At 45.5% G+C, this 23,194-nt stretch overlaps 1 protein-coding gene across 2 annotated transcripts in view; it reads left to right on the top strand.

The window, feature by feature from the left end:
• SLC17A8 (solute carrier family 17 member 8) overlaps nt 1-23,194 on the top strand; it is a 60,206-nt gene that overhangs the window by 30,530 nt on the left and 6,482 nt on the right. The window contains exons 3-10 of one of the 2 annotated variants that reach the window (XM_045291995.1): nt 1,320-1,434; nt 4,732-4,846; nt 7,151-7,238; nt 14,548-14,634; nt 15,000-15,139; nt 15,277-15,426; nt 16,563-16,695; nt 19,411-19,521. In XM_045291995.1, coding sequence (XP_045147930.1) covers nt 1,320-1,434; nt 4,732-4,846; nt 7,151-7,238; nt 14,548-14,634; nt 15,000-15,139; nt 15,277-15,426; nt 16,563-16,695; nt 19,411-19,521 — 939 coding nt within the window. The remainder of the gene's footprint in view (nt 1-1,319; nt 1,435-4,731; nt 4,847-7,150; nt 7,239-14,547; nt 14,635-14,999; nt 15,140-15,276; nt 15,427-16,562; nt 16,696-19,410; nt 19,522-23,194) is intronic. The other variant, XM_045291996.1, reaches the window with a different exon arrangement.

Raw genomic sequence — 23,194 nt, 5'->3', positions numbered from 1 at the left:
AGAAAGGAAAGCTGTAAGAATCTTGAAAAGAATGAGTTATTTTGCTGAGGGAAGGAGAACTTATTCCTAGAGAATCACATGTTCAGTGACCCAATATTTCTGGGAGAGTGCATTGTAGCTATCCATTCACAGTAACAAAAAGGACCACTAACATTTGTTCTACATATTGTGATAACGAGTGACACGCAAAAATCTTTAAGCAGAATCGTCCTATTATAATTCTTCATGCTGTTTACCCTCACACATTCTATGGGCAGGGAAACCAAAATCACCAAACTCACTGCCATCGAGTTGGCACCGACTCACAGCGACCCTATAGGACAGGTTGGAACTGCACCTGCGAGTTTCTGAGACTGGATGTTGTTATGGGAGTAGAAATCTCATCTTTCTCCCTTGGAGCAGCTGGTGATTTCGAAATGCTGACCTTGAAGTTAGCTGCCCAACATGTAACCACTATGAGTTTTATGATCCACCCTGAGACATAAGAGACTTCAAAATTTGATTTCCTTGGTGTTTTCAGACTGGACTAGTCACTGAACTGAATTATCTAGGAAACAGCCTCGTAAGCCTAGAGCTCTTTTGTTTGTTTGTTTGTATCTGATGATTGATTTTCTCCTAGGTATTTATCGTTATTGTTGTGCCAAATGTCCGTTGCTGTTTTTTAATTTGTACATATCTCTACTTTCTTTCAGTGGAATGGGAGCTTCATAGAAGCAGGGACTGAGCTTTGTTCCCCGCTACACCCCCAGAACACAGTGTTGTTATTAGCTCTCAGGCAATTGTCCTAGATCCTCCAGGGCAAGGCTACATGGAGCAGAAGGACATATTGCCCTGTTCTGCTCCATCTTCATGCTTGTGGGTGTGCTGGAGCGCATCCTTGTGGCTAGTGTGTCCGGCCTTCCAACCTAGGGGGCTCCTCCTCCAGTCTCATATCAGAGGTTGTCCTGTTTTAACTCAGGAATTGATGGTTTGGGGAGGTAGATTGCCAGGCCTTTCTTCTTCATCTGTGTTAGTCCGAAAGAAGTGCTCTCCTGAAACATATCTACCAGGGGTAGCCTTGTTTGTATTTGAAGTATGAAGACATAACTTCCAGTATCACAGCAACCTGCAAATCACTACCCTGTGACAAACTGACTGGTGGGTGGGGACCCTTCATAAATATTTGCTGAATAAAGGAAGGAAGGAAAGAGGGCCTGGTGGGGTATTAGGTCAAATTATCAGCAAAAACTGGAGGTGACATTTTTTTGTTATCATCTTTTCCTTCTTTCTTTTTTTTTAAACACACATGTCTATATATCTGATTTCTTGCTTCCAGATAGCTCAGTTTAACTGGGATCCAGAGACGGTGGGCCTGATCCATGGATCTTTTTTCTGGGGTTATATTATGACACAGATTCCAGGCGGTTTCATTTCAAACAAGTTTGCTGCTAACAGGTAAGATAATGGATACAATAACTGCCCAGCTCAACATATGGCTTGTACTTTTACAAAATCTGTACAGTCAGCCCCCAAGTGCAGAATGAAGGACAGAAGCCATCTAAGTAGATGCGATTCACAGCTCTTTTGATCCCAAATGGTCCTATTGCTGAAAGTTTCTATTTACTTTTGGGTTCAATCTAATTCACTTTGCTACTCTGTAAGACCAAGAGGCAGTCGTTTGAACAGGGGATACTGTGTGGTTTAAAATTAGGAAAGGTATGTATTGGATTGTATCCTTACACCACCCTGACTCAATCTGTATGCTTAACAAATACTCCGAGAAGCTGGACTATCTGAAGAATTCGGCATCCGAATGGGAGGAAGACTCATTATCAAGCCGCGAAATGCAGATGGGCAGCCTTGTTTGCTGAGAGTAAAGAGGACTTAGTGATGGAGATCAAGGACCGCAGTCATCGATATGAAGTTTTCTCCTAAAAAAATAAGATCCTCACAATTAAATCAATGAGAAATACCAGGATAAGTGGAGGAAAGATAGACGTTGTCAGGGATTTCATTTTAATTGGATCCATAATAAACACCCCCCTCCCCCACCAGGGAGCAATCAAGACATTTAAAATGCACTGCCTTGGATAGATCTGCTGCAAAGACCTCTTTAAAATGCGCCAAGGTGAAACTGTCACTTTGAGTTCTAAGGTGTGCCCGATTCAAGCCGGGGTATTTTCAGGCACCCCAGATGTATTCAAAAGCTGGACAAAGAATAAGAAGACTGAAGAATAACTGATGCGCTTGAAGTCTGGTGCTGGGGAAGAATACTGAACAGACTACGGACTCAGAAGAATGAGCAAATCTATCTCAAAAGAGGCAAACCTGCCTGTTTGTTAGAAGCAAGGATGGTGAGACTTCATCTCCCTGACTTCGAATCTGTTCTCAAGGGGGACCTGTCCACCAAGAACACGATGCTTGGTCCAATAGAGGGTCTGTGAAGAAGACGAAGACCCTCAAGGAGATGCATTGACACAGGGGCTGCCCGAGTGGGCCCACCTACATCAGGGCTCATCAAGACGGTGCAGGAGGGGCAGTGTTTCACTCTGTGGTCACAGCGTGGCTAGGAATCAGAGCCTGCTTGATGGCACTTGACAGCAGCAAGCCAGGGTACAAAAGGAGACGAGAACAGGCACTGGGGGGAGATGTGGTAGAGCGTATTGTACCCGACAGAAGTATACGAAACATCTCCGTGCCCCTTCCAGTTGTATCTCTCCTATGACTTTCCATTTATAGATTTTGAAAGTTTATTAACACTTATAAGGCAGCATTTTCTAATCTCTAAAGTACAGTTAGTGGCTATGAAATCAGTTTAGTGATTTACCAATGAGCATTTAATATGAGAAAGAGATAGAAGAAAATGTAACCAAATAGAGTAAAATAAAAATATATATGAATATGTTACACATTTGAAGGTAAGTATTGACTTACAAAACTTGTTTCAAGTACATCTGTGTGTATGACATTGTACTGAGTGAGCATATAGCATATGTTTAGTTTTATGGATCCAGGTAAAAAAATTTGAAAGTCCTTACTGTAAGGAGTTTGCACATGTGTTAGGCTTTATTTAGTTATGTTTCTGTCGAATTTATGTCCCTTATTCTTAGTTATTGTGTTATTTCTAAAAAAAAATCATTTTTGGTAAATATATATAAAAATAAAAACTAACTCCCTTGCTATCACGTAGTGACCCTATAGGACAGAGAAGAATTGTCCCATTGGCTTTCCAAGACTGGCATCTTTACAAAAGCAGGCTGCCACATGTTTCTCTTGAGAAGAGGCTTGTGGGTCCAAAGGTTCCACCCTTTAGTCCGCAGTGGAACACTTAACCACTAGTTCATTAGAGATCCAAAAGAAAAAAAAGGTAAAAGAGCACAACATTTGCTCTCTTAACCCTTGTTAAGTGTTAATTTTAGTGACATTAGTTGCACTCAGAATGTTGTACAGCTATTATTACTATTTTCAAGCATTTCCCCACCATCCCAAACAGAAACTCATTACCCATTAATCAAGAGTGCTCCTCTTGCCCCTAGCTTCTAGTAACCACTAATCCACTTCTGACCCTATGCACCCGCCTTTGCTCTATTATCTTAGCTTCGTGTGATCATACAATATTGCCTTTGGGAGTTTGATTTACTTTACTTAGCACATTGTTTTCAAGGTTCACTTAAGTGGTAATAGGCACCGGGACTTCACGTCTTTGATGGTTGATTAATATCTCCTTGCATAGATACACACCATGATTTGTTTACCTATTAAACTTTTGAAGGATACTTAAGTTGTTTCCATCTTCTGACTATTGTGAATCATGCTTCCATGAACATCAGTTACATTTGCGTGTGTTCTTTTTCAAAGTGCGTAAGTATTTGTAGCTGTGAAGTCTCCTGAGTTACGTGTACCCTAAGACAAAATTACACATCGTATCCCCAGAATATAGAAAGGACTGAGCTGGCACTAATGTGTGGTAAGCAGAATGTGTTGCCTGACTCTTTTTGCCAGGACACCCTGGACCAGGCTGGATGGGTTAAGAAATGAGAAGGTGCTTGGGGAAATGGTGGTGGTGCCTAGGGAACTAAGACAAAACCTAGCTTGTTTTATCCCTGGCTGGCCTCAGGACACACTGTAGTTCTTGATGGAATTCCATCTGGTGAAGTTAGAACAAGGCGAGGACCCAGGACACACAACCCCAAACGTACAAACCCACAAAAGCTCACTGCAATGGAGTCTGCTCTGACTCATAGCAACCCTATAGAACAGAGTAGAACTGACCCTTTGGGGTTCTGAGGCTAGAAATCTTTACAGAAGTAGACAGCCTCATCTTTCACCCTCAGAATGGCTCCCTGCGTTCAAACTACTGACCTTGTGCTGAGCAGCCAAATAGGGAACCAGGGCTCCCCAAGTCATAGAAGTCACAGATCAAAAATCAGAATGTGTCCGTTGGGTAAGACCAGGCAGAACATGGGACGCCCAGCAAGCTCACTTCACTCCGGCTATTCTCCAACTTCTAAGGACATCATCCAGGTAGGAGATCCCTATGCTACCAAAACTGCACCCATGATTGGGTCAGTGTTCCAAGATCAAAGCAGGCCTGAAGTTTAGCTTGGGGCGCATCCGACCCTAACACATCATTTATTTCTCTGAATTCATTACATGAGACCCTCTACCATTGTGTTGTTCTCTTCTGATGTTTAACTGAAGTGCGACTGCTATCCTCGGGCCAGCCCAGTAACACCATGTTTTGGCCCCCAGGGTCTTTGGAGCGGCCATTTTCCTAACATCGGCTCTGAACATGTTCATTCCGTCTGCAGCCGGAGTGCATTACGGCTGCGTCATGTGTGTGCGAATTTTACAAGGGCTGGTGGAGGTAGGTACTTTCCTGATACGTTGCAGTATGGCTGGAGTCAGTGTGATGAAAACTTTCTGAAGAAAATCTCTTTTAGGCAATCTTCTTGACTTCCACATTGGCTCTCTTAGCTCTCTGCTTATTGCTGCAATTTTAGATATATTGAGAAAAATGCCTTGTATGATTCTAAATGTATATGCAACATAGAACCCTTTCATAGATGCATAGATTGTCTAAGGCAGGGGCGGATCTTAGAGATCATGAAATCCAGCCCTCTTTATTTTGATAGATGGTGAAACATGAATTCAAAACCTATGTTGCGTGGACACTTTCTGTTGAAAACCTTCTGAATGGACTATGATATCTATAAATTTCCAAGGATGTAGTTCAAATCAAGGCGGCCACACAGGCTTAGCTGCAACTACTCACTTCTAGAGTCAGAAAAGAGCCATCGACAATATTCTAGTAAAGAAGCACAACTATTCATAAGTTTCAATAAAACTTTATTTATAGATACTGAAACTTGAACTTCAAATGATTTTTGCATAGCATGACATATTAGTTTCTTTTGATTTTTCCTCCACCAGTAAAATGAAGAAAAAAAAGTTTAGCTCATGAACAATGCAAAAATAAAGACAGTGGGCCAGATTTGGATTGTTAGCTACTATTTGCTACCTCCTGATGTAATTTTCTCAAACTTTAGTCACTCATCTCTTCACCTCAACGGCATTCGTCAGCTCTGTGTGACGAGTACTATTAACTTATACTATTACTTACCTGTAGCCTTTCCTTAGATCAAGTCATGTTAAAAAAAAGTTCTCAGCCCAAGTAACTATCTTTGAAATCATGGGTTTTAAAAAGCAAATTAGAACTATGTGCAACAATCATCTTTAAGAATGTAGGGGTTGTACCACTTTAAACCCAACTGGAGTCCTACAACTTTCGTGGGAAATACTGATGTGGTAGAAAAACACAATATTGTCCACCATCAAGGGTCTAGTCCAGGGATTGGCAAACTTTTGAGACAGAAGAGCCCAATCCTATCCCGCACAACAATTTAAAAATTCTTTGAGAATCATAAATATATTTTAACAAACAGATAAAACCATCACTATCTGAATAATATCCTTAAATTTTTTATAGATGTTTAAACACCAAAGGTGGGGAGGGGGAATCATATCCTCGTCAATGAGGGTGGCGTGTGATGGAGACCCAATGCCCATCTCTAGACAACTGGACATACCTTGCAGAGGGGTAGTGGGGAGACGAGTCACTTAGGGTTCAGTATAGCAATAATGAAGCCCACAACCTTCCTCTGGTTCTTGAACGCTTCCTCCCCGCAACTACCAGGACCCCAATTTTGCCTTGCAGACCTGGTTGGACTAGATGATGTACAGCGGTACAGACGGGAATTGGGAACGCAGGGAATCTAGGACAGAGGAACCTTTCAGGACCAGGGGTGACAGTGGCAATACCAGGAGGGAAAGGGGATGTAGTAGGGGGAATGGATCACAGGGAGCTACGTGTGGCCTCCTCTCTGGGGGACCGGCAGCGGAGGGGTGGGTGAAGGGAGACGCCGGACAGTGTAATATAAGATACAATAATAATTTATAAATTATTAGGGGTGCATGGGGGAGAGGGGAGGAGGAAGGGAAGGGGAGGGGGGAAAAAAGGAAAATTAGAGGCTAGCGAATTTTGGGAATGATGAGGGCAACAAATGTATAGATGTGCTTTACACAATTGATCTATGTATTGTGATGAATTGTATGAGCCCCAATAAATTGATTAAAAAAAAAAGAAGAAGAAAAAACATCCCAGCCCAGAAAAAAAAAATTTTTTTTATAGATCAAACTATGATAGTTTTATTTTCATTTTCCATTTTACTTCCGAGCCACATGTATGTCCCAAAAGAGTTGCATGTGGCTCGAGAGCCGCAGTTTGCTGAGCGTGAGTCTAGTCACTTAGTGGCTCTGAGGCTCAGGGTCTGTCTGTTGAGAGGATGGACCAGCTGATAAGGCAAGTCCCTTGTTACACTGAGCTTCTATAATAATAAAAACATAGTCCCTTCCTACATTGACATTCTGTAACAATATAAATATAAATACTCCCCTCCTGACAATCCACTCTGCTTACCTAGGAGCTATATTCAAATTTCATTGGTGAGTCAAAATAGCTGAATCATGCTATTCATTTTTGTAAGCTGGACTTTTATAATGCGATCTATCTGAGAAAAAAACAAACCCCAAAACAAAAAAGGTGCCACAGTCTAAACACAAACAAAAACCGGAGCCAGGTCAAATAACCTATTTTCCACCACTTTGGTAGGGTGTGACTTATCCCGCCTGCCATGGGATGTGGAGTAAGTGGGCACCGCCTCTGGAAAGAAGCAGACTGGCCACAACCTCTTTTTGCGGTGAGTATATTCCGATCATGGCACCTTTCATTTAGGAATAGTCTGGGCTTCAGGTAATGGAAAACTCTGTAAAGAGCCTTACGTTGAATCTACCTTTCCCACCTAACAGAAGTCCAAAGGTGAGTGTCTGTTGACATTGGTTCTGTTGCTTAATTATCTGACAAGGATGTAGGCATGCTCTCATGCTCTACTCTGCCGTCCTCCGAATGACAGCTCTGGGTTCTCATACTTGTTCCTAATGTTCACACGATGGCCGCCACAGTTCCGCGCATCACGTCCATGTCGAGGCAGGAAGAACTGGGCAGCGGAGCCCTCATCACATCTGCTTCCTTCCCAGACTTCCTTTACATTTCCATGCTCCTGATTGTGTCGTGTGTGGCAGTATTGACAAGTCAGGCTGGAAAGTTAAGAGCCTCCTATTTTTACCGTGTCTAATCAGAAGGGCAAGGTAGAAGGGGGGCTAGAAGTGGATATGGGATTAGTCAATATATGCTCTGTTGAGGTCAAACGCAGAACAGGTGTGATCATCAAATTCTTGTTGAAAAAAGAAATTGAAGTGAAAGGCACAGTACTGTATACAGTTAACCATGTTCAAATGCTCCATTCAGTGGCACTTAGTGAATTCACTGGCCTTTGCAACCACCATCTCTCTCTCTAGTCTGAACACTTTTACATCACCCCAGAACATTTGGCACCCATTGAACCATCCCTCCTGATATCTTCCTTCCTTCAACTTATAAATTCAAAAACTCACTGCCATTGAATCAATTCTGACTCATAGAAACCCTATAGGCCAGGGTAGACCTGCCCCCGTGAGTTTCCTAGACGGTAACTCTTTATGCGAGTAAAAAGCCTCTTCTTTCTCCCACAAAGAAACTGGTGGTTTTGAACCACTGATCTTGTGGTTAGCAGCCCAACAGATAACCACTATACCACCAGGGCTCCTTTTCCACCCCATAGCAACCACTAATCTATGCTTCCATGCATTTTCCCATTCTGGATAGTTCATTGTGGCAGTTAGGTATTATGTCAACGAGCACCTGTGTAAAAGTGTAGGGGTAGAGTCCAAACTATCAATCACTTCTCAGCATAATGATGCCTTCTTGGAGGTGTGGCCTTTTTATAAGAGAGGCAGTGAGACTCTCTCTCTGGCCCTTACCTTCCCCCTTGCTGGGACTCTGTCTGCCTCCAGGGGTGGCCCCATATGGGTTGGGGTTAGGTTAGGTTAGGTTAGGGTCACTCAGAGAGCTGTTGGAGCCCTGCCAAGTTTCCACTGACTTTGGCCCCACTTGACTCTGCACCCAAGGACCTGTGATCTCCCTGCTCCCCGCTTCACCTTTCTGCTTCATCAGCTTGCCGCTGGTGAGTCTGAAGAGGGCTCCAGCTGCCGTCAGACCCATGGACTTGAGTTGCACTGGGCCGGGATGCCTTCTTGATGTAACATTACTTCTTGATATAAAGTTCTTTCTTACACACAGATGAGTGTCGCTGGTCATGTGTCCAGACCACCCAGACTAACCCCTTCATATAAGAGGGATCAGATATTATGTGAGTTTTTTGGAGATAGACTTCTTTCATCTAGCATGAATTCAAGTTCCATCCAAGTTGTAGCCTCTCCATCAATACATCATTCCTTCTTATGGCTGAATAGTATTGTATTTTATGGATAGACCACATTTTGTCTGTTTCTCTGTTCATCAGTTGATGGGTGTTTGGGTTTATTGCACATTTTAGGTTTTAAGTAGATGTGTGTTTTAATTTCTCTTAGGTAATACTTAAGGGTAGAATGGCTGAGTCATGGAAATTACATCATTAACTTTTTGAGGAGCATCTGAATTATTTATATATCATATTTTTATGCAACTACTGTGTGTGTGTCATACTTTTTTTTTTAACCAGCTGCACCTCCCAGGGAACTATTTTTCTAAATGTGCTATATAAATTTTTTAACATGTTGCTCTTTCACTTACAAAAATATGGGTATGTGTGTGCAAAAAAAAGAAGCATGTACATACGGTATTTGCATCAACTATGGTACATACACATAGATGAGGGGCTTCAAAACGCTTCAATAAAATGGATTTGAAAGATAAAGGAATTTTTCCAAAAACTCTTTTGAAGCCCCATTCATATATACTTTTGTAATAGGCTTTATTATTTAGAGAAGTTTCAGGTTTACACATACTCTTTTTTCTCCAAAACTAATACTAAAATTCAATGAATTGTAATGGGAGGCTTCAAAAAGTTTGTGGAAATCTTCCATTAGCTTTTTTCTAGATATCATTTTATTGGGGACTCTTAAGGCTTTTATAACAATCCATACATCAATCGTATCAATCACCTTTGTGCCTATGTTGCCATCATCATTTTCAAAGCATTTTATTTCCACTTGAGCCTTTGGTATCTATTAGCTTTTACACCCATTTTTCCCCCCACAAACTTTTTGAAGCCCCCGTGTACAGGGTCAAACAAGTATTAAATTGTGGAACTTAAACTGGTAAACGGTGTCTTGGTTCCTATTTTTCTTATTATACACAACTGCCTGCACACATTGTTATAATGATATTTTAATTAATCTGTGCTGACTGGTGTGGCCACACAAAAATTTAAATATATAATTGCCACAAACCTAACACTACGGTCAAATTGATTCGGATTCCTGGCACCCCGTGTGTTATAGAATAGGACTGCTCCAGAGGGTTTCCTGGGCTGCGATTTCGATGAATGTGGTGACGAGACTTTGTTCTCAAAGAGCGACTGGCTGAGTTTACATCACGTTTAGGTTAGAGCATCCAGGGACCCGTAATAACCAAATGGCTGAGCACTTACACTCTTGCATATATTCCCCGATTGATTAAAATCAGGTCCTCAAACAGCTACTTGTACAGCAATGTTCATCGCAGTACAATTCACAATAGGCAAAACACAGCCATCGAGTTGAGAAATCCAAGTTATCCATCAGCAATTGAATGGATAAGCAACATGTTGTGAAGCTACACGAGGGAGCGTTATTCAGCGTTAAAAGCAAATGAAGTACTGTTACATGGACCAACCTTGAGAACATTTATGCTAAGTGAAAGAAATCAGATCTCAATGGCCACATAGAGAATGATTCCTTTAATAGGAATACCCAGAACTGGAAATCCTTAAAGACAGAAATCAGATTAGTGGTGGTGAGGAGCTGGGGCGGGTGACGAGCAGGGTTTCCTATGATGGTGGTGAGAATGTTTTGTTAGATTAGAGAGGTTGTAAGTGCACAAACACAGCCTTGGTGGTGTAGTGGTTACCTGTTGGGCTGGTAATTGAGAAGCCAGCAGTTCGAAACCTTCAGCCTCTCTGAGGGAGAAAAATGAGGCTTTTTACTCCTGTACAGAGTTACAGTTTCAGAAACTCACAGAGGGGTGGCCAGGAGTCAGAATCCACTAGATGGCAGTGAGTTGGGTTGGTTTGGTATCGGGTGAGCACTGGACAGCTAATCGCAGATCCGGCAGTTCAAACCCACTATACAATCCTCAGGAGAAAGTTGAGGCTATCTACTCTCATAATGATTTCCAGCTCCCGAAACTCAACCGAGGCTCCCCAGGAGGAAGGTGGACTCAGTGGCATTGAGTGCACATACTAAATGCAGCTGCATTGTTTCCTTTAAAAGGATTAACTTGTGTTCAGTAAACTACTTCAAGAAGATGGGGGAAAAGGTAGCGTTTGCTCCCAGGTCAGCCTGGGAACAGCTGGGGGTGGGCAACTTGAAATTCAGACTGGGTCCCTGTGAGAGGTATACTTGAGGGACAGGGGGAGTGACGGGAAGAATTGGATGGCTGGGAAGAAAGGCAGCTCGGGTGAAGTTTTACAGTATTCTCAATGGAAGAACAGCTTTTCCTACAAGGAAGTATTGGGGCATTTTTGAATGGAGGTAGCCCCAAGTTATTAATTAATTAACTAACTTCAAGGGCTTTGAAGTCCCATAAGCATGGATTCCTGTACAGGAATCCTGTTACACCTGTTGACCTTGAGTCATTTAATTCCTCAACCCCCACCTTGTTTTACACCCCATAAAATGGATCTTTAGCTCATCAAATTAAAAAGAGGCTTACTGATGTGAGTGAGGGGGTTGGAGTGGAGACCCAAAGCCCATCTGTAGACAATCTGTAGAAAGATTACAAGGAAGGGACAATTCAACCAGGGTGCAGTATAGCACTGGCAAAACACTCACCATTCCTCTAGGTCCTGAATGCTTCCTCCCCTCCAGTTCTACCTTAAAAATCCAGCTAGACCAGAGTACACACGTTGGTACAGATAAGAGCTCTTGACACATGGAATTCAGGACAGATTAACCGCTCAGGAACAGTAGTGGGAGTGGTAATATCATGAGGCTAGGGAAATGGTGGAGTTGGGGGAGAAAAGGGGAACCCATCACAAGATGGGATATATAGCCCATCTCTAGGGGGACAAATAACAGAAATGTGAGTGAAGGAAGACAACGGACAGTGTAAGACATGAAATAACAATAATTTATAATTGATCAAGGATTCACAAGGATGGGAGGGAGGGGAACAAAGAGGAGCTGATATTAAAGGCTCCAGTAGAAAGAAAATGTTTTGGTGATGTTGTGGCAACATATATACAAGTGTGCTTGATACAATTGAATGATGGATTATAAGATTTGTAAGAGCCCCCCAATAAAGTGATTTTAAAAAAGAAAAGAAATGTAGTGCATGCGAATTACATGTCAATAAAACTTTTTTTTTTTAAGAGGCTTAAATGAATTCAAGGGGCTAGCTACTGAGTACTGCGCGGTACACAGAAAGCACTTAGGGCTTCGGAGTCGCTGGTTATTTTGTAACCCCATCTGTGCCAGCCATTTCTTTGCATCACTTAGACCAGACTTCTCCCCGCCCACTCTCAGGTGTTTGTCACCTTCTCCACATCCTCATCAGAGTCAGACTAAGGGTTGCTTGCAAATGAGACGCTATATGCACTTAATTGTTTACCTTAATTGTTGGAGGAACTCTGAGGTATTAAAAAAAAAGTTAATCAGCATCCTGTACATGATTCCAACAGTCCCCGTAGGCATTTGTGTAGCACAGAGCACCATTATGTGCATAGTTTTATTTGCGCCACAAACCAATTCTGTGGGGTAGATCCTTTGTCCCCCATCTCCTGCCTCAAGTCAACGAGGTTAGAGAGATGGAGAGACATCTTCAGGTATCGTGATTTGTGGTTCCAGGGTGGGCTTTTCCCAGAGGGTCAGGCCCAGCTTGAAAGACGTGATTTAATTTACTTCTCCAGAATATCTTCAAGCTCCCATTTCCTGAAGATCTTCCTACACATTGGATTCTGGGAAAAGGAATTTCCTTTCGCCGTTCAACTTTTCCCGAAGCAAGACATGTTTTCATTCACAGCCAGGGGGAATTTCAGATCCTAGTACTTCTATTCACTTGGTATCTGTTGGGTTCATGTTGCCCTCCCTGATATCAGGAGGCAGCAGGAGATAGGAAGGCCAGCTCACTGCCTCCAGACCTCATTACCTTGTCTAGACATGATAAACGTTTCCACACAGGGAAGTAGTTACCAGGTGAAGTAGTGAAATAAATGTTAACATGGATTCACCATTCAGGAAGTAGGTGGAGATGGTTCCTATCAGACTCGAATTTTATAAAATGTTTTTTAAAATCATTTTTTGGGGGGCTCTTACAATTCTTATCACAATCCATACATACATCCGTGTGTCAAGCACATTTGTACATTTGTTGCCATCATCATCCTCAAAACATTTGCTTTCTACTTGAGCCCTTGGTATCAACTCCTCATTTTCCCCCTCCCTCCCGCTCCTCCCTCCTTCATGAACACTTGATAATTTATAAATTATTATTATTTTGTCATATCTTGCCCTGTCCGACATCTCTCTTCACCCATTTTTCTGTTGTCCATCCCCCAGGGAGGAGGTTATATGTAGATCCTTGTAATCGGTTCTCCCTTTCACTCCTACCTTCCCTCTACCCTCCCAGTATCGCCACTCTCACCACTGGTCCTGAAGGGATCATCCGCCCTGGATTCCCTGTGTTTCCAGTTCCTATCTGTAGCAATGCATATCTTCTGGTCTAGCCAGATTTGCAAGGTAGAATTGGGATCATGATAGTGGGGGGAGGAAGCAGTTAAGAACTAGAGGAAAGTTGTATTTTCCATTGTTGCTACCCTGCATCCTGACTGGCTCGTCTCCTCCCCGCGACCCTTCAGTAAGGGAGTGATCAGATTAGAATTTAATTGATTAAAAACAACAACAACAAACAGACCAACTCCAGAATATGTGAAGTGTGATCCTTTAGAGCAGGGGTCCTCAAACTATGGCCCGTGGGCCACATGTGGCCTGCCGAGGACATTTATCCGGCTCGCTGGGTGTTTTTCTCCCTTTTGCTTTTTTACTTCAAAATAAGATATGTGCAGCGTGCATAGGAATTTGTTCATAGTTTTTTTTATAAAACTATAGTCCAGCCCTCCCACGGGTCTGAGGGGCAGTGAACTGGCCCTGGTTTAAATTGAGGGCCCCTGCACGTTTAGAGAGTTCAGTGGCCCTCATTTAAAGACCTGGATGATAATTCTGCTGTCTTAATATTCTGTTGCTGGTGTGGCAGAAAGACCACCCGTGGGTGGCTTTAAAGAACAGAAACATTTTCTTACTATCTTTGAGGCTAAAAGTCCAAAATGAGGGTCTTGGCTGGGTTGATCCCTTCCTTGCTAGCAGGCTGGATTCTTCCCTGATTCCTTGGTTTGTAGACGACCCTCACACAACTTCTGTCCCCCACCCTGCACCCTCACCCTATGTGCTTGCTTCTGGGGCTAATCTGCCCTTTTTATAACTTTATGACATACAGGACACACCATATGGCCTACTTCACATCATGAAAAGTGTCTTGTTTCCAAAGGGACTTACTGCATTCCCAGATACAGGGTTTATCATTCCAACACGTATTCGGAGGGGAGGACACAATTCCACATGTTCCTTCTCTGGAGATTTTCAGCGTCCAAGATCAAGCCTGGTAGTCTTTGAAAAATCTTTCAGACCTTTCTTGTCCTCCGATTCCATGATCTCATGTAATTCCAAGGGGTGGCACCCCTGGGTCCTCAGTGTACTTTCCTCCCTGGAAGCCCAATTCTAAGATGTGCCAGGATTTTGCCTGTCTCTTCCCCGAGGAGGCAGTCTCACTCCTGCTCTGTGTGACTGGCCCTCAGCTGTACCAACCAGATGCTCAGTGGGCTGAAAGGGCACCATGCGGGATGCTAAGTAAGCTTCCTCCGTCTTTCTTGTTCCCAGGTTCCTATGCGGGGGCAGTGGTAGCCATGCCCCTGGCGGGGGTGCTGGTGCAGTACATCGGATGGTCCTCTGTCTTTTACATTTATGGTGAGTGGTTTGACTTCATGGATTCACATGGGCGACTCATGGTCTTTCACTGTGTCATGGGTTTGGCTAAGATGTTACTGTATGGAAATAGAAAAAAGATGATCAGACACATGGAATGTGTGTCTATCTGGGATTCATGTAACATTGATAGGAAAGCTGACATTTTTTTGTCGTGAGCACAGCATGACTTTGCTTTCCGTGAAGGTCAACCTCAACGCTAACGATAGCAACAAGAAAACTCAACAAAGTAGTGTCTCCTAGCTGAATGTCATGCCAGTTGGGAATATTTTCAAACTTTAGGGATGGGATAAAGGAAGACCATGCCATTCAGCCTCTCGGTTTGTTGCTTGTGTGTTTGACCGCAGGTATGTTTGGGATTCTTTGGTACGTGTTTTGGCTGCTGCAGGCCTATGAGTGTCCCGCAGCGCATCCAACAATATCTCCCGAGGAGAGGACCTACATCGAGACGAGTATAGGAGAAGGCGCCAGTGGCGTCAGCCCGAGCGTAAGTATCAATGGACAGTGGAAGGCTGGCTACCTTCCTGGGAGCTTTCGTCAACATGACTGCGTTGTCCTCTTAAAAAAGAAGTGATGTCCATGTCGCCACCCCAAATCTCTTGGTATCCTTTCTTTGCTCCCTAGAAATTTAATACACCGTGGAAAAGGTTTTTCACGTCCCTGCCGGTGTATGCCATCATTGTGGCGAACTTCTGCCGAAGCTGGACCTTTTATTTGCTGTTAATAAGCCAGCCTGCTTATTTTGAAGAGGTCTTCGGATTTGCAATAAGTAAGGTAAACACATCGGTGCAGCCAATATCCGTGAACTGTAAATCTCTTCATCCTGCTGAGCGGATCCTTGCATGATCACACACTCAGTTTGATGAGCACAATGCATAGCTGCGTGGTGTCATCTAAGCCTCTCGAGGATAGTCAAGGTATACATCCCGTGCATGGGATACATGGCTATTTTATTTTATCATAGTGGGTGGCAGGGGTGGGGGTGGGGGTGGGGAGCAGGAATCAGAGCTGCATTAAGCGGCTTTTAAAGGTTTATGTTTTATCCAACCAAGTTGTCTTGAAGCTAACTCAAGGACAGCATAGTAGGCATGTATAAAAAAATTTGAGAATGTGGATATTTTTTCTCCCCTTTCTTTTCCCTTTTCTTCCCCTAAATGACTTAGTGGCTGAGCACCTTACTGCTCCTCTTGCCAACAACTCCTTTCTGGGTCATGATGGTGATAGCCACCATTCCTTGACGTGGTTTAGAGAGCTCTCGCAGTGTTCCCAAATCTCAACCACAGCTAGCACTGGCACAGGGTCAGTGGTTCAGGGGTGGGAAGGCCATGATGCTGAAACATAAATCATCACTATCAAATGGTTGTCACTTTCCTACATGTGACCAGATGGCAGCCTAGCCGAGGTAGGTAGGTGTCTGTATAGCTACAGACCCTGTCAGAAGCAGCCATGGAAGGACCAGCGTAGTAAGACAATAGTGGCTACCATCAGTGGCTGTACCGAGTGCTTTAGCCCCTAACTCTGTGCCCAGCCTTGTGCTCGTGCTGGGGCACCTCGGCCATTGTTCAGAGATGAATAAAAGTCACCTCTTCCCTTAAGGAGCTTCCAGGCTGGTAGAGCAGAGACTTGGGGTTTCCTGGTTGAGCTCTTTATGGAAACCGCTCGCGGGTTTGAATCTCCAGCATTTCTTTTCGTAGTTGAGCATGGATTGTTGAATTGATTCACTCACTTCTTACAAATTTGCTATGGAATCCAAAGCTACACCTTGGGTCTGGCACAATGAGATGGATAAATGTGGCAGTGTGTGTGTGTGTGTGTGTGTGTGCATGGGGAGGTACTGTGGATGTTGGAGAAGAAGAAGGCACATCGCTTAGAACTGGCAAATCTACAGGTCGTGTGTCTTCCCGCCCCAGGTGGGTCTCCTGTCGGCCGTCCCACACATGGTGATGACCATCATCGTGCCCATCGGAGGACAACTGGCTGACTACTTAAGAAGCAGGAAACTTTTGACCACAACTGCTGTCAGGAAAATCATGAACTGTGGAGGTAGTGCACGTTTTCAGAGGTGGAGTCAGTATTTGTGGAGCAAGAGTCCGTTGGGATCGGAAGGCAGCATCATTGGAATAGACTTACAGGCCCCTAGGTCCACCACACACCTGCCAAATGTCAGCCAGCCTGCCCGTTGCCGCCTGCACCATGGCAGTGTAGTCACCGGTGGACAAATCAGTGCCTGTCCACACTCCAGAGCTGCTTCGTCAGCAACTCTGAGACTGGCTGGAGCAGCCGATGGCAGTTCTCCTCTGTCCCCTGGAGTCTCTGTAAGCAGAAAACAACTCTGCAGGCCAGGCCACAGGTGACATGCACGGGGCATACAGGAGTGCACCATCTACAGGCAAGAGGTCACCAATGGGATAAGAAATTGGAAAGGAGGGGATGAGCTTGCTCTGACTCTAGATTACATGGGTCACCATGGCCATTTAGAAGCAAAGGATACATAAAAACCCCAAACCCCACCAGCCCAGCATTTACCCGCCAGCCCCCTTAGAGCTCCTTAAAGAATAGATCTCCCTGCATTAAGTCGATTCCAATTCATAGAAAACCTTTAGCTACCCTAGAGGAGAGGGCAGAACGGCCCCCAATGAATTTCTGAGACTCTTTACTGGAGTAGAAAGCCTCGCCTTTCTCCTGAGGAACGGCTGGTGGTTTTGAACTGTTGATCTTGTAGTTAGCAGCCCAGATAAAAGTTGCCATGGCCTGTTCCCATGGAGTCTCAGGAATAAAGTCTGATGAGGGAGAATTGGGAGCAGTCTGTCACCATCTGGTTTCCCAGGAGTTTGCCATCGAGTTTCACACATCTACTGTCTGATCGACTGAGTCTCATAGCTGCAGTAATGTGTCCAACCAAGGCCCTACAATGAGCAATTTTGACTCTTCTGACGTTAAAGTCTGTGCTCCGCCAAGTCCGAGTCGAGGATTCCTGTAGAGAGGGAGACGCCTGAGGATGGTGGCAGCTCAGCGGTGCTTGGCTCTGTTGGTTTCGGAGTAGAGACTAGAGGAGCAAAGCTTTGATTTGAACACATAACGGTAGGGCATTCTGCAGAGCTGTCTGAACTGCAGAGACAGCCTCCTCGGTGGAGCACCATGAGCTTTCTTCCACCGTCCATGGCACAGCATATACCCGGACAACGATTCAATGCTTCTTTCACTTTTCTGTTCACTTGGCTGAGTTTGGTTTTTGTATTTACTGGATTCACTTTCTCCAAATCAGAAGAGCAGGGTGGGCTGTTGTCTGGCTGTGTTTTCTGGGCAAAGGTCTCACGAAGGTTGTAGCAAAGCCTGAGCGCTTGGTGCACTCCCGAGAAGGGAGAGTTTTACCTGACGCTTCACAAGCAGCGATGTGCTGTTTTGTGTTTTAGGCAATCGTTCAGTCCAGCGCGCTGGCTGTTTTGGACAGTAGGCTTGGTGTACTGTTATTTGATTTTTCTCGGAGAGGCCATCATTTAGGTCAGGAGTGGGGACTGTCCAGCCTGGGGTTAGTATAAGGCCCAACAACTCATCAAGACCTGCTAACATCACATGCCTCACCAAAGAGAAGCAGTGCTCGCCATCCCAAGAGGGGCACGTTAATGAAATGACTCAATTGATAAAAAACCAAACTCACTGCCATCGAAACAATACTGACTACAAGGACCCTGTAGGATGGGGAAGAACCACTCCTGCGAGCTCCTGAGACTGTGACTCCTTACAGGAGTAGAACGCTCTGCCTTTCTCCATGGAGAAGCTGGTCCTTTCAGACGTGTCCTTGTGATTAGGAGCCCAATGTGTAACCACTCTACCACCAGGGCTCCTGTGACTAAATATAGCAGGCTAATTTTTAAGTTGATAACTTTGTAGGGCCCGCGAATGATGTCATAAATAGCCCAAAGGCCTGTGGGAGAAAAAAGTCTCCCACCCGTGACTTAGGGAGTCAAGGGGGAGCCATCCCCAGTGGATCCAATCCGATGGCCATCAAGTCAACTCTGACTCATGGGGACCCATGTGTGTCCCAGCAGAGGTGGGCTTCATGAGATTTCCAATGACTGAGTTTGGGAAGTGAATCTTCAAGCCTTTTTCCCTTGGTCCCTCTGAATAGACTCACTTCCAAACTCTTGGTTAGCAGCCGAGCGCATTCCTTGTTCGCAGCACCTAGGGACTCTCAACAGTATATCCAAGACTAAACTCACTGAGTCAACACTGACTCATAAGGGCCCTGGAAGACAGGGCAGAACTGGCCCTGTGGGTTTCCAAGATGGTCACTCTTTAGGGGAGTAGAAAGCCTCCTTTTTCTACCAGGGAGCTGGCTAGTGGGTTGGAACCGTCGACCTGGTGTTTAGCAGCCCCACTTGTACCCTTGATACCACCAGGGCTCCTTCCACCAGGAGCTTTTTGATATTTAAAAATGGCAGAGCAACTATCCATAGAGCAATTGCAAGTCAACATCCCTCATCCCAGAAGCATCTCTGGATCCTCTTGGAACATGTGGTGGTCAGGGTGATCCAAGATAAGAGAGAAGTTTCGCAGAGCACCCAGGTAGAGTAAGCACAGTCAGATAGCAGGAACCAAATGACTTCTAGCCACCCTGCAGTCAAGAAACACCTGTGTCAGGCCTTAAGCACTATGTTACAGACAGTTTAGGTCCACGGACATAAAAATCAACAAGTGACTCCACGGTCAATCCATTGAGCTGGAAATGACTCCCACCCCTGCTGTTTCTGTTCACAGGTTTTGGCATGGAGGCAACCTTACTGCTGGTGGTTGGCTTCTCACACACCAAAGGGGTGGCTATCTCCTTTCTTGTCCTTGCTGTAGGATTTAGTGGCTTTGCTATTTCAGGTAAGACACCCTTTGTATGTCCTGCATGTTGGGTACAGATTCAGCTCATCAGAGAGAGAGGAAGGACAGGGGTGGGCTCTACAACCCCGGCTTCCAGTTGCTAGTCCAGTCGTCCCCAGGGAGCCATGCCACTGACTGGAGAGTCCCCTTTCCTGAGGATGACTGAGAAATGACGGGAAAAGGCGCTGAGGAGCCTTGTCACAATGAAACCCTCTCTACTGCCTTCATCACCAGAAATGACACCAATTGTAGCTGACTCCTTCGAGGTCACATGTGGAGAGAGGCCTGAGCCTGTCTCTGTGACACGGCTCTTTAATACCTTGGCACCATTCACCCTCCCTCCCAGAGGTTCTTGTGACCTGTTCAGCACTCACCTCCTTCTATCCCCCAAACCCCAAACTGATTGCTGCAGGCTTATTTCAGGCTCACAGGGACCTCATGTGGGTCTCAGCAGAACTGGGCTCCATTGGGTTTTCAATGGCTGACTTTTCAGAAGGGATTTCCAGGCCTTGCCTTTTTTAAAAGGTGACTTTGAGTGGCCTCACGCTGCCAACTTCGGGGTTTAGGAGCCAAGGATGTAGCTTTTGTGTGCTACCCAGGGCTACTGCTAGTGTCCTGCTAATTTCCCCTCCACAGTCCAATGACAGATCCTTTACCGCAGAGTTAGACAACCACCCCCCACCCTTTTCAAAAAGAAATCCTCTTGACATTTTGCTCACGCCATTACCTTCATTTTCCAAAAACAGGACATTGCAGGTCCAGAGATGGGGACATGACTTGTCAGGCAGGGCAGAATAGCCAGTGCTAATGGTAAGGACAACCAGAGAGTTAATGCTTATCAAACCCTACTCTTGATTGCTTGCAGCCCTCCAGGTGTGGTGGATGTTAGGGCCATCGAGTCAGGTCCACCGCCTAGTGGCCCTGTGCACAGCAGAATGAAACCCGCCCGGTCCTGCAGCACCCTCCTCAGGGACACTATGTCGAGGCCCATGGCTGCAGCCACTGTGTGAACCACCTGTAATAGCCTCACAACGACGAGTGTCCACTGCACGGGTGCCTAAACCAGTGTGCTGGGGGTGAGAGAGGTCAGCGGGCAGCCATGAGCTCTTAGGGTGTCCGAAGCTCCCTGTGGGAAAGGTGGGGTGACGAAGTAAAACTCAGTTGTTTTTCTCACTTTCAAACACACTGCCGTACTACTAATGGCCCCTGAAGGACCGCTGACATAGGTGGCAGCTGCCTCACCATATTGTAAAGCAAGCAGCAATGTCAATGTCTTACTGCTGAGGAAATGCACGCTCAGGAGAACTGGGTACATTTCCAGCTCCACATGTAAACCTTTTGCTGTCAAGTCCATGCCCACTCATTTGGCACATGCGCTGCAGAGTGGACCCGCACCAGAGGGGTTTCTGGCCTATCATCTTAGTCAAGAAATTCCATGTGGATTTGAACTACCAACCTTTAGGCTAGTCACCAAGTGCCGACTTGTTGGCACTCCCTTTCCTGAGTCACAGCTAGTGACAAAAGGAAGAAAGCACAGCATTTAAGCCCATGCTCTTCCCATGATTCCAGGCTGCCTGCGTGTTTGACCAGAATGGGGCCTCTGGTCCGAGCCATCCTGTTATAGGTCATGAGCTATTTATCAAAAGAATTGAGTCGACGCTTCCACTTTAAAAATAGTCTACTTTCAAAGTAACATGCAGCCGAGAACTGGATTTGGCGCTCTACAGACCAGCCTCCGTTCCCATCCCAGAGATGAGAGAGGGGTAACTGCAGCCTCTGGGGTTGTTGGAAGAACGAACTCAGACAAGGCACGCATTCCCTCACAAGCTAGGCGCCCCGGCACAAAGCCACACAGTGCTCTTGGCTCTGGGCACCCTGCAGCGAGCATCTTCAATGTCCTCCCTCGCAGAGTTGACCTTCGAGGGGAGCTGAAGCAGTTGAAGCTCAATGCCAGGAGCAGAACACATTCAACACACATTTGCTCTTGCTGTTACACTGTTATTGACGCTGGCCCCGTGCTTCTTAGCCTTTAGCACCTTTCAGATAAGTCACCCCGTGGTTAGCTGCCACCCACTCGGTTCTGACTCACACTGACCCCATGTGTGCAGAGTAGAGCTGGCTCCATAGAGTTTTCAAGGCAGTGACTTTTGGAAGCAGGTTGCCAGCCCTATCTTTCGAGGCACCTCTGGGTGGATTTCAACTGCCAAGCCTGCTCTAAGCTAGTAGTTGAGCCCTTAACCGTGGGTTCACATCACCCAGGAATGACAAACCACACCAGGACCTGTGAACTGCAGCCTGAGGTTCTGTCTGAGTCCGCAGTGATCGGGATGATGCTGACCCACAGTCCCCAGTCTGAGGAGCAGAGACAACAACCATGGCTTGTTCCCAGAAGGATGTTAAGGAACAACACCTCCTCTTGATCACTCCATGGTGCTCCAAAGGATTCATATCCTGTTCACGGAGACACTGAGATGCTCAAACTCAGATGACTCCCTTCCTCACAGCTTGCTGATGAAGTGGCTGAACAATCGGAAGGAGAGACTCCCCATTAGCTCAAATCACAGCGCCTGCCACGTATGCAGCAGCCTCTGGGCTGGCCACTTTCGAACACGATCTCCTTTCATCCTGTGGCAGCCCCGTTGTGAGCTACTGAGTCTGATGCATGGTGACCCGCTAGGGCAGAGTAGAACTGTCCCATGGAGTTTTCTTGGCTGTTCTCTTGGCCAGGGAGCTCTTGGGGTGTCATGGTCCAGGAAAGGTTCGAACCACCAGCTGCTGTGCAGGAGAGAGATGGGCCTGCTTGCTTCCATGCTTGGAAACCGCACACTCTCTTCTATAGGGGCACTACTCTGTTCTACTTATCCTTCCCTTACCCTCGGCCCCATCAGGTCACGGTGAATCAGAATTGACTAGAGGGCAGTGGGTTTGGTTTTGACTTTCAGTCTTTTGAGGGGCAGCTTGCCAGGCCTTTGCTCCAGCGGACTGTGGCTGTGTGTTAGCAGTCAAGTCCTTAAGCGTGAGGCCTCCAGGGTTCCTTACCATGACCCCTGGAGATGGGTGTGGCTATGTCTCCGTTTTGCCAATGAGGACACTCAGAAGGTGACTGACTTTTGCTCAAGATCACATAGTAAGTGGCTGGGATGGGAACAGAGGTCTCTCTGGCTCGGTGGTGACACTAGAGTAGGGATCCAGGGTCCCTCAGGACTTGCCATTTGACGCCATAGTAGGAGGGAATAGGGTGTTGGAGAAGGACTGTGGGGCACACTTTTGAAGCTGACTGTGGATAAGAAAGCCAAGACAGCCACGATTGGAATGATGCAGAAAGGATGGGCATTCAGCTTTGAGAAGTGTCCTGTGGAGTGAAGGTAGACCCGAGGCATAGGGTGGGGGGTGGAGGGGTACCTTTCTCTTGCATCTGCTACCCAAATCTATCACTCTCGATCTCTCAATGATTCCTCCCCCTGAACCCCAGGCGTGTGCAGCTGGAAACTCAAGTGGCTTTTCTCACATGATTTCTAGCTCAATCCACAGGCCTAGGCTTTGTATCCAAGCCTCATATTCGACAATCACATTAATTGCGTCTTATCTCTGGGTTCTTTTCTAATAAAGCGTTTATCGCATTCAAAGCAGCAGTAAGATTCATGAATCTTGCGGCTGTTTTATATCCTGATTG

This window comes from Echinops telfairi, unplaced genomic scaffold (genome assembly GCF_000313985.2).
Source record: "Echinops telfairi isolate 266 unplaced genomic scaffold, ASM31398v2 ScPeMD7_2;HRSCAF=8, whole genome shotgun sequence".
Taxonomy (NCBI): Eukaryota; Metazoa; Chordata; class Mammalia; order Afrosoricida; family Tenrecidae; genus Echinops; species Echinops telfairi.
This window is presented reverse-complemented; position numbering and strand designations above follow the sequence as displayed.